The sequence below is a fragment of the Dendrobates tinctorius genome, unplaced genomic scaffold (genome assembly GCF_039654945.1).
Source record: "Dendrobates tinctorius isolate UK_male_01 unplaced genomic scaffold, ASM3965494v1 ptg000018l, whole genome shotgun sequence".
In the NCBI taxonomy this organism is placed as follows: Eukaryota; Metazoa; Chordata; class Amphibia; order Anura; family Dendrobatidae; genus Dendrobates; species Dendrobates tinctorius.
In genome coordinates, this window is record NW_027361686.1 from 16966358 (window position 1) to 16982374 (window position 16017).

The following is a 16017-nucleotide window of genomic DNA, read 5'->3' on the forward strand; positions in this document are numbered from 1 at the left end:
AAAAACACATTAAAAAAAAAATTCTGACACACTTTTTTTTTTTTTTAAACAATTTTTTCCTGCTTTTGAGTACCCTAGAATCTGCGGTATGGCTGATGATTCTGTTATGAATGGGCCACCGAGGAGGAAAACTAAACAAGCTAAGTCACAGAAAACCAGAGAGGTTGGTAACTATGCAGATTGCAGACCCCTGATCCTAACCACACAACTAGCAGCAGCCGTGGAGCGTTCCTACGATGAATCTAGACGCCTTGTCACAGCCGGAGGACTAAATAGGCCTAAAGCAAGAAAAGGGGAAAACTAACTGCCCCAGAGCAGACCCCAAAGGAATAGACAGCCCCCTCACATGTATTGATGGTGAAACAAGATGAAAACACAAACACAGGCAAGAAAATAGGCTGAGCAAACGATGGGGCCCAAACTAACTAGAAAGGACAGGAAAGGAAAGACACTGTCTGCAGTCTGCCCAAAAAACCCTACAAAAATAATGTCCAACACTTCTGATAACAAAATTAACCCTGAAGTCACTAGACTTCTCTCACTATATCAGCACTCTGAAATATTCTGAGACAGAGCAAAAAAGAGGCCAATCTAATAAGGGACAAAAAGCAAATTGGCAAATACAGATAAATAAGAGTGGAAATTCAGCACAGCCCCAGCCGGGGCTGGCTGACCACACAAAAAACTGAATAGACCAACAAAATCAAGTGTGAACATTAGCAGAAACACTTAGCTTGAGATGACTGGAACAGAGCTGAAAAGCCAGAAGGAATCACCAGCACCAGAATAGGGCGTCAGCTGTCTTAAATCCAGTCTGAGATTCCAGAGATCCAATCGTTATCCTCATCATCAGGTGGCAGATCTCTACTAATTAAAACACCCTCACTACCTCCTGTTACCACCAGAGGGATCTGGAAGGATAACTCACAACTGGTAGACCAGAAAATGAGTTCACAACAGATTTGGTTCTACTGTAAGGAAGAGTGGACAATGATTGACTGATTTTTTTTTTTGTTGTGCACGACCTAGTATTTTAACATGGGTGTGTACACTTTTTTTATAATGTCTGTATAAGTCGGGTTTCTGTAGCCATTGCTTTATTAACCTTTACGCCCTCCCCATTTGCTTTAAAGGCCCGACCTCTTACACGTTACCTTCCTATTCGAAAAGAGGATTTTGACCTGCGCACTCACGTGGAGTCTTCAGGCCATGTCGTCGATGCTTGTTCTCACATCATCCTAACTGAAAAAATGTGTCGAGGCTTTCTCACCAAGATGGGGGGTAAAATCAAGTCCTGGAAGAAGCGTTGGTTTGTGTTTGATCGCCTGAAACGCACTCTATCCTATTATGTGGGTAAGTGGCCTCTTGTAGACGATCTTATGGAAAATTGCCGATTTGTCTACGCAGTTCATAGAAATGATTAACGGGAAAAGTGTGGAGACGTATGGTGTATATATCATATGTACAATACGTATAAGTAACTTTATCCTGGCCATAAGTGAACCCCTAACCCCTTTTGTCATCCAATTCCCTCCAATGTTTGTGTTATACATTAGGGCTTAACGGCCAAACACTGGTGAACAGGTCCCTAAATATTAGTAAGTATAACCCGCCTAGGTCTGATGCATAATCCATATATATACCTGCACTGGTGATTACAGGTGGTGACCATACCTGCTGTATCCTATTTCCTATATGACCACTGTGTGCTCTCCTGCCCCGACCACAAGCCCTCCTAGCTACAATCTACGCTAAGTCATGTGCGGTACTGACCTGGTGCATGTGTTCAGCTGCTTTCCTGGATTATGGTGCACAGAATTAGGTCCCCTGGTTTGTCGCCCTAGAGATAATTTATAGCAACCGGCCAGGTGCTGTATTTAGCAACTCAGCTGTCTATCCAGATTGTATGCGCGTAGCTTATTTAGGATGTCCATCAAACAACTGGTGTCCTGCCACACACAGAGGGGCATGAGTGCCAGTCTGGAATCAGGGCATTTCTGCTGGTGGAATGAGTGTCCATGCTGACTTCCACCCTTAGGGCTCACTCATACGACCGTACAGATCGGAAGAGTGCAATCCGATAAATAAAAAGGTATTGCGCCCTGACCAATGACATTCAACGAGGCAGTGCAGATCTGAGTATTGTTTCTCCACTGTTTTCGGCACGAGAAAAAAATGCAGCATGATGAGCTTTCACTTCTAAATCAGATGGCATCCGATTTTTACAGATTCATTGCAATTCTGTAAGATGGGGAAACTGTAAATGGTCCTGTAAAATATTAACCCTTCATGACTGGAGCGCTTTCTGTTTTTACGTTTTTGTTTTTTGATCCCCTTCTTCCCAGAGCCATAACTTTTTTTTATTTTGGGGTCAATATGACCATGTGAGGGCTTGCTTTTTGCGGGACAAGTTTTACTTTTGAACAACAACCATTGGTTTTAACATATCGTGTACTGGAAAATGGGAAAAAAATTCAAAGTGTGGTGAAATTGCAAAAAAAGTACAATTCCACACTTGTTTTTTGTGTTTTTTCCGCCAAGTTCACTAAATACTAAAACTGACCTGCCATTATGATTCTCCAGGTCATTACGAGTTCATAGACACCAAACATGTCATGTCTTTTTTATCTGAGTGGTGAAAAAAAATTCCAAACTTTGTTTAAAAAAAAATTGCGCCATTTTCCAATACCCGGAGCGATCAGGTTAATCCTCTTTTATTGCTAGATTGGGCGATTCTAAACGCAGCGATGCCAAATATGTGTATGTTTGATTTTTTTTGTTTTATTTTGAATGGGGCGAAAGGGGGGTGATTTGAACTTTTATATTTTTTATAAATTTTTTTAAAAACACCTTTTTTTTCACATTTGGCATGCTTCAATAGTCTCTATGGTAGACTAGAAGCTGCCATAACTCGATGCTACATACAGGCGGTGATCAGATCACCTGCATGTAGCAGAATTGCTGACTTGCTATAAGTGCCGACCACCGGGTGGCACTCATAGCAATCCAGCAGTGAAAACCATAGAGGCCTCCGGAGACCCGCAATCACGTGACGCGCGAGTTAAATGCCGCTGTCAGAGTTTGACAATGGCATTTAACGGATTAATAGCCACTGTCAAACTCGCGATTCCACCCGCTTCAATTCCGGGCAAATGTCAGCTGTTCTAAACAGCTGACAAGTCCCGGGAAAGATGTGGGCTCAGGGCCAAAGCCCACATCAAAGCAAGGTAGTCCAACATCGGTGTAAATTTACGCCCGATGTCAGAAAGCGGTCAATAGCTGCTGAGTAAAAAAAAAAAAAAAACTATTGCATACAGAATTGTCCCACTTGTCTGGATGAAAATCAGGCTGATTTTTTTTTTACCGCTCGTTTGACCCCTGCGTTAGGCCGGCATCACACATACGGTATAAAAAATCTGTCCGTTTTTTCACGGCCGAGAATCGCAGAAATGTTCCCCGAACAGTGATCCGTATGTCATTCGTGTGCAATGCGAGGATGAGATTTTCTGGCATCTAAGCACCAGTGCGATATCCGTATGGCAAGATTACCTCGCCAGCTTGCAAAATGGACATAAAATGGATCCATGGCCTCAAATATTCATGAAAACATATATACTGTGTGTGTGTGTGTGTGTATACATGTATATATATCAGTGAGACATATATATATATATATATATATATATATATATATATATACAGTTGTGGCCAAAAGTGTTGACACCCCTGCAATTCTGTCAGATAATACTCAGTTTCTTCCTGAAAATGATTGCAAACACAAATTCTTTGGTATTATTATCTTCATTTAATTTGTCTTAAATGAAAAAAACACAAAAAAAATTGTCCTAAAGCCAAATTGGATATAATTCCACACCAAACATAAAAAAGAGGGTGGTCAAAAGTATTGGCACTGTTCGAAAAATCATGTGATGCTTCTCTAATTTGTGTAATTAACAGCACCTGTAACTTACCTGTGGCACCTAACAGGTGTTGGCAATAACTAAATCACACTTGCAGCCAGTTGACATGGATTAAAGTTGACTCAACCTCTGTCCTGTGTCCTTGTGTGTACCACATTGAGCATGGAGAAATGAAAGAAGACCAAAGAACTGTCTGTGGACTTGAGAAACCAAATTGTGAAGAAGCATTAGCAATCTCAAGGCTACAAGTCCATCTCCAAAGACCTGAATGTTCCTGTGTCTACTGTGCGCAGTGTCATCAAGAAGTTTAAAGCCCATGGCACTGTGGCTAACCTCCCTAGATGTGGACGGAAAAGAAAAATTGACAAGAGATTTCAACGCAAAATTGTGCGGATGTTGGATAAAGAACCTCGACTAACATCCAAACAAGTTCAAGCTACCCTGCAGTCCGAGGGTGCAACAGTGTCAACCCGTACTATCCGTCGGCGTCTGAATGAAAAGGGACTGTATGGTAGGAGACCCAGGAAGACCCCACTTCTTACCCTGAGACATAAAAAAGCCAGGCTGGAGTTTGCCAAAACTTACCTGAAAAAGCCTAAAACGTTTTGGAAGAATGTTCTCTGGTCAGATGAGACAAAAGTAGAGCTTTTTGGGCAAAGGCATCAACATAGAGTTTACAGGAGAAAAAAAGAGGCATTCAAATAAACGAACACGGTCCCTACAGTCAAACATGGCGGAGGTTCCCTGATGTTTTGGGGTTGCTTTGCTGCCTCTGGCACTGGACTGCTTGACCGTGTGCATGGCATTATGAAGTCTGAAGACTACCAACAAATTTTGCAGCATAATGTAGGGCCCAGTGTGAGAAAGCTGGGTCTCCCTCAGAGGTCATGGGTCTTCCAGCAGGACAATGACCCAAAGCACACTTCAAAAAGCACTAGAAAATGGTTTGAGAGAAAGCACTGTAGACTTCTAAGGTGGCCAGCAACGAGTCCAGACCTGAATCCCATAGAACACCTGTGGAGAGATCTAAAAATGGCAGTTTGGAGAAGGTACCCTTCAAATATCAGGGACCTGGAGCTGTTTGCCAAAGAAGAATGGTCTAAAATTCCAGCAGAGCATTGTAAGAAACTCATTGATGGTTAATGGAAGCGGTTGGTCGCAGTTATTTTTGCTAAAGGTTGTGCAACCAAGTATTAGGCGGAGGGTGCCAATACTTTTGTCTGGCCCATTTTTGGAGTTTTGTGTGAAATAATCAATGTTTTGCTTTTTGCTTCATTCTCTTTTGTGTTTTGTCATTTAAGACAAATTAAATGAAGATAATAATACCAAAGAATTTGTGTTTGCAATCATTTTCAGGAAGAAACTGAGTATTATCTGACAGAATTGCAGGGGTGTCAATACTTTTGGCCACAACTGTATGTGTATGTATATATATATATATATTGTGGTGTAGTGACCATTGTGTCTGCTAGGGGGCGCTGTGTGGGTGTCCCAGGACGGACGGATAGCCATGTCTAGAGTGGTGACAGGAGCAGGGTGCTAAAGGATCGTTATGTATCCCAAGGTGGGTGTCTTTGGGATGAAGGCTTGATTATGTGCTGATCAGCAGAGCTGATCTTTCGTTCTAATGTGTTAAGGAGAAGCCTTCAGGTGATTGATGAGATGGGTGGGATCAATCACCTACAAACCCACCTAGGGGCAGGTGTCTAGAATGTCATAGTAAAGTATATGTGTGTGAATGATTGAAGGACCTGTGATCCGGTGGGCGTGGCTACGGACCATATAAGGTGGCAGGGTAGGTCACATGAGTGAATGCTTGGACCCGGTTTGTCCGTATGGAAGGTCTTGTCAGACCGACTGTGCTGAGGAAGATGTCTATGCCATCCTGAGTGCACCTGGAGACGTGTGTATGATAGTTCCCTGGAGGGAATGAACGTCTGCCCTGAGAGCAGCCATAAGGTAACCCGGAGAGGGGATATAACTGTGAGGCTAGAGAGCCTGTGTACCGGACATAGCAAACCCTGTGTGACCACAGGATTACCAGAGGGGAGCTCTGTCATGGATGCTATGCTGATCTGATATGAACTTTCTGATGCTGTGTGATGGTTTATGCTGCATAATAAACCGAATGGACTGAGTTTATGTTGAGAAACCTGTGCCAGACCTGATTTATCGTCTGCCTAGCGAGTATCCCCTACCTTAATAACAAGCGCTACCTTACAATATATATATATATATATATATATATATACAGTGGGGAAAAAAAGTATTTAGTCAGTCAGCAATAGTGCAAGTTCCACCACTTAAAAAGATGAGAGGCGTCTGTAATTTACATCATAGGTAGGCCTCAACTATGGGAGACAAACTGAGAAAAAAAAATCCAGAAAATCACATTGTCTGTTTTTTTTTCATTTTATTTGCATATTATGGTGGAAAATAAGTATTTGGTCAGAAACAAAATTTCATCTCAATACTTTGTGATATATCCTTTGTTGGCAATGACAGAGGTCAAACGTTTTCTGTAAGTCTTCACAAGGTTGCCACACACTTTTGTTGGTATGTTGGCCCATTCCTCCATGCAGATCTCCTCTAGAGCAGTGATGTTTTTGGCTTTTCGCTTGGCAACACGGACTTTCAACTCCCTCCAAAGGTTTTCTATAGGGTTGAGATCTGGAGACTGGCTAGGCCACTCCAGGACCTTGAAATGCTTCTTACGAAGCCACTCCTTCGTTGCCCTGGTGGTGTGCTTTGGATCATTGTCATGTTGAAAGACCCAGCCACGTTTCATCTTCAATGCCCTTGCTGATGGAAGGAGGTTTGCACTCAAAATCTCACGATACATGGCCCCATTCATTCTTTCATGTACCCGGATCAGTCGTCCTGGCCCCTTTGTAGAGAAACAGCCCCAAAGCATGATGTTTCCACCACCATGCTTTACAGTAGGTATGGTGTTTGATGGATGCAACTCAGTATTCTTTTTCCTCCAAACATGACAAGTTGTGTTTCTACCAAACAGTTCCAGTTTGGTTTCATCAGACCATAGGACATTCTCCCAAAACTCCTCTGGATCATCCAAATGCTCTCTAGCAAACTTCAGACGGGCCCGGACATGTACAGGCTTAAGCAGTGGGACACGTCTGGCACTGCAGGATCTGAGTCCATGGTGGCGTAGTGTGTTACTTATGGTAGGCCTTGTTACATTGGTCCCAGCTCTCTGCAGTTCATTCACTAGGTCCCCCCGCGTGGTTCTGGGATTTTTGCTCACCGTTCTTGTGATCATTCTGACCCCACGGGGTGGGATTTTGCGTGGAGCACCAGATCGAGGGAGATTATCAGTGGTCTTGTATGTCTTCCATTTTCTAATTATTGCTCCCACAGTTGATTTCTTCACTCCAAGCTGGTTGGCTATTGCAGATTCAGTCTTCCCAGCCTGTGCAGGGCTACAATTTTGTTTCTGGTGTCCTTTGACAGCTCTTTGGTCTTCACCATAGTGGAGTTTGGATTCAGACTGTTTGAGGGTGTGCACAGGTGTCTTTTTATACTGATAACAAGTTTAAACAGGTGCCATTACTACAGGTAATGAGTGGAGGAAAGAGGAGACTCTTAAAGAAGAAGTTACAGGTCTGTGAGAGCCAGAAATCTTGATTGCTTGTTTCAGACCAAATACTTATTTTCCACCATAATATGCAAATAAAATGAAAAAAAAACAGACAATGTGATTTTCTGGATTTTTTTTTCTCAGTTTGTCTCCCATAGTTGAGGTCTACCTATGATGTAAATTACAGACGCCTCTCATCTTTTTAAGTGGTTGAACTTGCACTATTGCTGACTGACTAAATACTTTTTTTCCCCACTGTATATATATATATATATATATACAGTACAGACCAAAAGTTTGGACACACCTCATTCAAAGAGTTTTCTTTATTTTCATGACTATGAAAATTGTAGATTCACTCTGAAGGCATCAAAACTATGAATTTACACATGTGGAATTATATAATTAACAAAAAAGTGTGAAACAACTGAAAATACTGCATGTCTTATATCCTAGGATCTTTAAAGTAGCCAGCTTTTGCTTTGATTACTGCTTTGCACACTCTTGGCATTCTCTTGATGAGCTTCAAGAGGTAGTCTCCAGAAATGGTTTTCACTTCACAAGTGTGCCCTGTCAGGTTTAATAAGTGGGATTTCTTGCCTTCTAAATGGGGTTGGGACCATCAGTTGAGTTGTGCAGAAGTCTGGTGGATACACAGCTGATAGTCCTACTGAATACTACCACTTGAAGCTCATCAAGAGAATGCCAAGAGTGTGCAAAGCAGTAATCAAAGCAAAAGGTGGCTACTTTGAAGAACCTAGAATATAAGACATATTTTCAGTTGTTTCACACTTTTTTCTTAATTATATAATTCCACATGTGTTAATTCATAGTTTTGATGCCTTCAGAGTGAATCTACAATTTTCATAGTCATGAAAAAAAATAAAACTCTTTGAATGAGAAGGTGTGTCCAAACTTTTAGTCTGTACTGTATATATTTATATACTAGCTGAAGAGCCCGGCGTTGCCCGGTCATAGTAACCAACTGTGGTTAGTTATAACAAATTATAATGATTATATTGCACATAAAAACATTTCACATCAAATATTCAACACTAGTTAATTTGTGTTGAAAATCTGTAAATGATTACCCAAGTATTGATAGTATTTTATTCAACTCATTCAAGAGCCTTTTGATAAACAACATGTGTATCTGTGTATCTAACCCTATCCTGTGTGATAATGTCTGCTGAGATGTGTACCTAATCCTTTCCTGTGTGATATTTTCTGCTGTGCTGTGTATCTAATCCTATTGTGTGTTACTGACTGCTCAGCCATGTATCTAATCCTATTCTGTGTGATACTGACTGCTGAGCTGTGTATCTAATCCTATCCTGTGTGATACTGACTGCAGAGCTGTGTATCTAATCCTATTCTGTGTGATACTGTCTGCTGAGCCGTGTATCTAATACTATTCTGTGTGATACTGTGTGCTGAGCTGTGTATCTAATCCTATCCTGTGTGATACTGTCTGCTGATCCGTGTATCTATTCCTATCCTGTGTGATACTGACTGCTGAGCTGTGTATCTAATCCTATCCTGTGTGATACTGACTGCTGAGCAGTGTATCTAATCCTGTCCTGTGTGATACCGTCTGCTGAACCGTGTATCTAACCCTATCCTGTGTGATACTGACTGCTGAGCCGTGTACCTAATTCTATTGTGTTACTGACTGCTCAGCCATGTATCTTATCCTATCCTGTGTGATACTGACTGATGAGCCATGTATCTAATCCTATCCTGTGTGATATTCACTGCTGAGCCGTGTATCTAATCCTATTCTGTGTGATACTGTCTGCTGAGCCATGTATCTGATACTATTCTGTATGATACTGTGTGCTGAGCTGTGTATCTAATCCTATGCTGTGCGATACTGTCTGCTGAGCTGTGTATCTATTCCTATCCTGTGTGATACTGACTGCTGAGCCGTGTAGCTAATCCTATCCTGTGTGATACTGGGCTCCCCCTGCAGTCTGTGTCAGAGGGTGGTCTGTTTTGGCACGGTAATAAATTGTGTTATTTCCAGCTTTACAGAAGGACGATAACACCATAGAAATTATAAGAATAATAGGCAAAATTGTTTGGTAAATTGGAACGCGCAGGTTTAAAATTTCGCCTCACAACATAGCCTATGACGCTCTCGGGGTCCAGACGTGTGACTGTGCAAAATTTTGTGGCTGTAGCTGCGACGGTGCAGATGCCAATCCCGCACATACACACATACATACACACACATTGAGCTTTATATATTAGATATGTCTTTATATTTCATACAGAGGTAGATAGCAGAATAGCCGATAATTCAATAGTCGGCTTCTGTAAAATCATTACAGAACCCGACAAGATATGAGACATGGTTTACATATATTAAACTATTGCATATCCGTTAGATTTATATACACTCACTGGCCACTTTATTAGGTACACCATGCTAGTAACGGGTTGGACCCCCTTTTGCCTTCAGAACTGCCTCAATTCTTCGTGGCAGAGATTCAACAAGGTGCTGGAAGCATTCCTTAGAGATTTTGGACCATATTGACATGATGGCATCACACAGTTGGCGCAGATTTGTCGGCTGCACATCCCTGATGCGAATCTCCCGTTCCACCACATCCCAAAGATGCTCTATTGGATTGAGATCTGGTGACTGAGGAGGCCATTTGAGTACAGTGAACTCATTGTCATGTTCAAGAAACCAATCTGAGATGATTCGAGCTTTATGACATGGCGCATTATCCTGCTGAAAGTAGCCATCAGATGTTGGGTACATTGTGGTCATAAAGGGATGGACATGGTCAGCAACAATACTCAGGTAGGCTGTGGCGTTGCAACGATGCTCAATTGGTACCAAGGGGCCCAAAGAGTGCCAAGAAAAAATTCCCCACACCATGACACCACCACCACCAGCCTGAACCGTTGATACAAGGCAGGATGGATCCATGCTTTCATGTTGTTTACGCCAAATTCTGACCCTACCATCCGAATGTCGCAGCAGAAATCGAGACTCATCAGACCAGGCAACGTTTTTCCAATCTTCTACTGTCCAATTTCGATGAGCTTGTGCAAATTGTAGCCTCAGTTTCCTGTTCTTAGCTGAGAGGAGTGGTACCCAGTGTGGTCTTCTGCTGCTGTAGCCCATCTGCCTCAAAGTTCGACGCACTGTGCGTTCAGAGATGCTCTTCTGCCTACCTTGGTTGTAACGGGTGGCAATTTGAGTCACTGTTGCCTTTCTATCAGCTCGAACCAGTCTGCCCATTCTCCTCTGACCTCTGGCATCAACAAGGCATTTCCGGCCACAGAACTGCCGCTCACTGGATTTTTTTTCTTTTTCGGACCATTCTCTGTAAACCCTAGAGATGGTTGTGCGTGAAAATCCCAGTAGATCAGCAGTTTCTGAAATACTCAGACCAGCCCTTCTGGCACCAACAATCATGCCACGTTCAAAGGCACTCAAATCACCTTTCTTCCCCATACTGATGCTCGGTTTGAACTGCAGGAGATTGTCTTGACCATGTCTACATGCCTAAATGCACTGAGTTGCCGCCATGTGATTGGCTGATTAGAAATTAAGTCTTAACACACAGTTGGACAGGTGTACCTAATAAAGTGGCCAGTGAGTGTATGTCCCTCACTAATAATGTTAGTAGTGTGTGTGTAAAATATTGGAGCTGTAGGTGTTAAATTAAAGAATTAATTCACTGAAAAAGCTAACGTGGGCTCCCGCGCAGTTTTCTCCGCCAGAGGGGGAAAGCCAGTGACTGAGTGCAGATATTAATAGCCCTCTCTTGACCCATCCTCTGTATCTAACTATCGCCCTATATCACTTCTCCCCTACGCCTCCAAGCTACTGGAACAACACGTCTACCTTGAACTGTCCTCCCATCTCTCTTCTTGCTCCCTCTTCGACCGCTTACAATCTGGCTTCCGGTCACACCACTCCACTGAAACTGCCCTTACTAAGGTCACCAATGACCTCTTAACCGCCAAGAGCAAGCGACACTACTCTGTCCTCCTTCTCCTGGACCTGTCGGCTGCCTTTGACACAGTGGACCATTCCCTATTATTACAGACCCTCTCATCCCTCGGCATCACAGACTTGGCCCTATCCTGGATCTCATCATACCTAACAGACCGGACATTCAGCGTCTCCCACTCACACACCACCTCCTCACCTCGCCCCCTATCTGTCGGAGTCCCACAAGGTTCAGTCCTTGGGCCCCTGCTGTTCTCTATTTACACCTTTGGCCTGGGACAGCTCATAGAATCTCATGGCTTTCAGTATCATCTCTACGCTGATGACACACAGATCTACATCTCTGGACCAGATATCACCTCCCTACCAACCAGAATCCCTCAATGTCTGTCCACTATTTCATCCTTCTTCTCCGCTAGACTTCTGAAACTCAACATGGACAAAACAGAATTCATCATCTTTCCCCCATCTCACGTGGCCCCCCCTACGAACCTATCAATTACAGTAAATGACTGCCCACTCTCCCCAGTCCCACAAGCTCGCTGTCTCGGAGTATTCCTTGACGCTGATCTCTCCTTCAAACCACATATCCAAGCCCTTTCCACTTCCTGCCGACTTCAACTCAAAAATATTTCACGAATCCGTTCATTCCTCACCCAAGAATCTGCAAAAACCCTAGTCCATGCCCTCATCATCTCTCGCCTTGACTACTGCAACCTCCTGCTCTGTGGCCTCCCCTCAAACACTCTCGCACCCCTCCAATCTATTCTAAACTCTGCTGCCCGACTAATCCACCTGTCCCCCCGCTATTCCCCAGCTTCTCCCCTTTGTCAATCCCTTCACTGGCTCCCAATTGCCCAGAGACTATTACAAAACCCTAACCATGACATACAAAGCCATCCACAACCTGTCTCCTCCATACATCTGTGACCTCGTCTCCCGGTACTTTCACACCACCTCCTCACCTCGCCCCCTATCTGTCGGAGTCCCACAAGGTTCAGTCCTTGGGCCCCTGCTGTTCTCTATTTACACCTTTGGCCTGGGACAGCTCATAGAATCTCATGGCTTTCAGTATCATCTCTACGCTGATGACACACAGATCTACATCTCTGGACCAGATATCACCTCCCTACCAACCAGAATCCCCCAATGTCTGTCCACTATTTCATCCTTCTTCTCCGCTAGACTTCTGAAACTCAACATGGACAAAACAGAATTCATCATCTTTCCCCCATCTCACGTGGCCCCCCCTACGAACCTATCAATTACAGTAAATGACTGCCCACTCTCCCCAGTCCCACAAGCTCGCTGTCTCGGAGTATTCCTTGACGCTGATCTCTCCTTCAAACCACATATCCAAGCCCTTTCCACTTCCTGCCGACTTCAACTCAAAAATATTTCACGAATCCGTTCATTCCTCACCCAAGAATCTGCAAAAACCCTAGTCCATGCCCTCATCATCTCTCGCCTTGACTACTGCAACCTCCTGCTCTGTGGCCTCCCCTCAAACACTCTCGCACCCCTCCAATCTATTCTAAACTCTGCTGCCCGACTAATCCACCTGTCCCCCCGCTATTCCCCAGCTTCTCCCCTTTGTCAATCCCTTCACTGGCTCCCAATTGCCCAGAGACTATTACAAAACCCTAACCATGACATACAAAGCCATCCACAACCTGTCTCCTCCATACATCTGTGACCTCGTCTCCCGATACTTTCCCGCACGCAACCTCCGATCCTCACAAGATCTCCTTCTCTACTCCCCTCTTATCTCCTCTTCCCACAATCGCATACAAGATTTCTCTCGCGCATCACCCCTACTCTGGAACTCTCTACCACAACATATCAAACTCTCACCTACCATTGAAACCTTCAAAAAGAGCCTGAAGACCCACCTCTTCCGACAAGCCTACAACCTGCAGTAACCACCGATCGACCAAACCGCTGCACGACCAGCTCTACCCTCGCCTACTGTATTATCACCCATCCCTTGTAGATTGTGAGCCCTCGCGGGCAGGGTCCTCTCTCCTCCTGTACCAGTTATGACTTGTATTGTTTAAGATTATTGTACTTGTTTTTATGTATACCCCTCCTTACATGTAAAGCGCCATGGAATAAATGGTGCTATAACAATAAATAATAATAATAATAATAATGTTAGTAGTGTGTGTGTAAAATATTGGAGCTGTAGGTGTTAAATTAAAGAATTAATTCACTGAAAAAGCTAGTGTGGGCTCCCGCGCAGTTTTCTCCGCCAGAGGGGGAAAGCCAGTGACTGAGTGCAGATATTAATAGCCTAGAGAGGGACTATGGTTATTGTCCACCCCTGGCTAAAAACATCTGTCCCCAGCCACCCCAGAAAAGGCGCATCTCTAAGATGCGCCAATTCCGGCACTTAGTCTTTCTCTTCACATTGCCCTGTAGTGGGTGGCATATGGGGTATTAAGGGGTTAATGTCACCTTGCTATTGTAAGGTGACATTAAGCCTGGTTAATAATGGAGAGGTGTTAATAAGACACCTCTCCATTATTAATCCAATAGTATGAAAAGGTTAAAAAAACACACACATTAAAAATAAAGTCTTTTAATGAAATAATTAAACACACATTTTTTCCAACTTTATTAAACTCCTTATCCAATTGAAGCCCTTGTTCTCCTGTAAAAAATCAAAAATAAAAAAGCAACAATATACCATACCAGTCCGCCGTACAGTCATGTCCCACGTTGCAATGCATCTCAAGGGGGTAAATAGTTTACAACTGGGAGCGGTGCTAATGCGACCGGCCCGGCTATAAACCACGGAGGAATGAATGAAAAGCTGTCTGCGCAGCCTCCCCGTATGACTGGAGATTAGCTGATTAGCGTGGGAAAGTTTCTGAACATTTTCCCACACTGCCGAGTTCACCGTGGGTCATGCGGGGAGTCTGCGCAGCCTCAGTGACTACCGCTGACGTCACTAAGGCTGCACAGACTCCCCGCATGACCCGCAATGAACTTGGCAGCGTGGGAAAATGTTCATTAAAAGACTTTATTCTTAATGTGTGTGTTTTTTTTTTTTTTTTAACCCTTCCAGACTAGTGGATTAAAAATAGATAGGTGTCTTATTGACACCTCTTTATTATTAACCGGGCTTAATGTCACCTTACAATAGCTAGGTGACATTAACCCCTTATTACCCCATATGCCACCCACTACAGGGCAATGGGAAGAGTGAGGCTAAGTGCCGGATTTGGTGCATCTAGCCAAATAAGTTTACTTCACCACCCTCATCACGTTACTATCTGACAATCCAAAACGACACTTTGAAACTTTCCGCTCTATCCTGAGTCCTAAAGTACAGGCCCCTGTCACTACCTCAGCACTGATGATCTGGCTTATTTCCCAGAAAAAAATCAACCATATCAATCAGGACATTTTCGCACAATCCCCTCAGAGCCTGGATGCCCTTCCCAACCACACTTTCAGGATCACTTTTTATCTTTGAGCCTGTTACGGTAGATGTTATCAGTCTCCTCGCTTCTTATAAACTTACAATCTGCACTAGGGACCTTATTGCCTCACATCTCTTCTGGTCCCTATCCCTGGCTGGCACTGCCCATCTAACTAAAATATTTAACCTCTCTCTTTGTTCCAATTTCTTTCCCTCTTTATTAAAACATGCTGCTAAAAAAATATCCCTCAACCAGAATTGCGCTTTTAACTACAGAGCTGTCTCTAATCTTTCCTTCATCTCTAAACTCATGGAACACTTTGTCCACCCTCGTCTAATCTGATATTTTGCAGATAAGTTTCTTCTTGACCCTTCACAATCCAGTTTCTGCTCTTTACACTCTACTGAAACTGCTCTTTTTAAAGTCTCTAAAGATCTACTAACAGCAAAATGTAATGCTCACTACTCCATGCTGATTCTCCTGAATCTCTAGTCCTCACAGAAACTTCTCTCTCGGTTCTTCTCTTACCTCTCTGACTGCTCTTTCCCTGTATCTTTTGCTAGCTCCTCTTCCCCTTACTGTCTGGGTTCCTCAGGGCTCAGTCTTAGGTCTCCTCCTCTTCTTTTCTCTATACACCGCCCCTGTTAGACAAACCATCAGCAGATTTGGTTTACCTTGGGTGGTTTAAGCATAACTCCCAAGCAGCACACTCCCTGTCTTGGGGTCATATTTGGCACAGAACTTTCCTTCATTCCCTGTATCTAATTGCTCACTTGATCATGTTACCTGCATCTTAAAACATTTCCAGAATTTGACCTTTTCTCACCTTTGAAACTACAAAAATTCTTACTGTAGCTATTATCCATTCTTTTTTTTTTTAATCAGATAGTTTTTATTCACATTTTCATTATAACAAACAAGTGAAAAACAACTGTATCACCATCCATCCCACTCTATTATCCATTCTTACCTGGACTGCTGTAACTCTGTACTGATCGGTCTCCCTCTTACCAAACTTTCTCCTCTCCGATCTGTCCTGAATGCGGCAGCCAGGGTCATACTTCTGTCCTGCCACTACACCGATGCCTCCACCCTGTG

General features: G+C 43.4%; 1 protein-coding gene across 15 annotated transcripts in view; it reads left to right on the forward strand.

The window, feature by feature from the left end:
* Window positions 1-16017, forward strand: part of PHLDB1 (pleckstrin homology like domain family B member 1) — a 291420-nt gene that overhangs the window by 255362 nt on the left and 20041 nt on the right. For all 15 annotated transcript variants that reach the window (XM_073566505.1, XM_073566503.1, XM_073566496.1 and 12 more), the window contains one exon: window positions 1134-1353. In XM_073566505.1, coding sequence (XP_073422606.1) covers window positions 1134-1353 — 220 coding nt within the window. The remainder of the gene's footprint in view (window positions 1-1133; window positions 1354-16017) is intronic.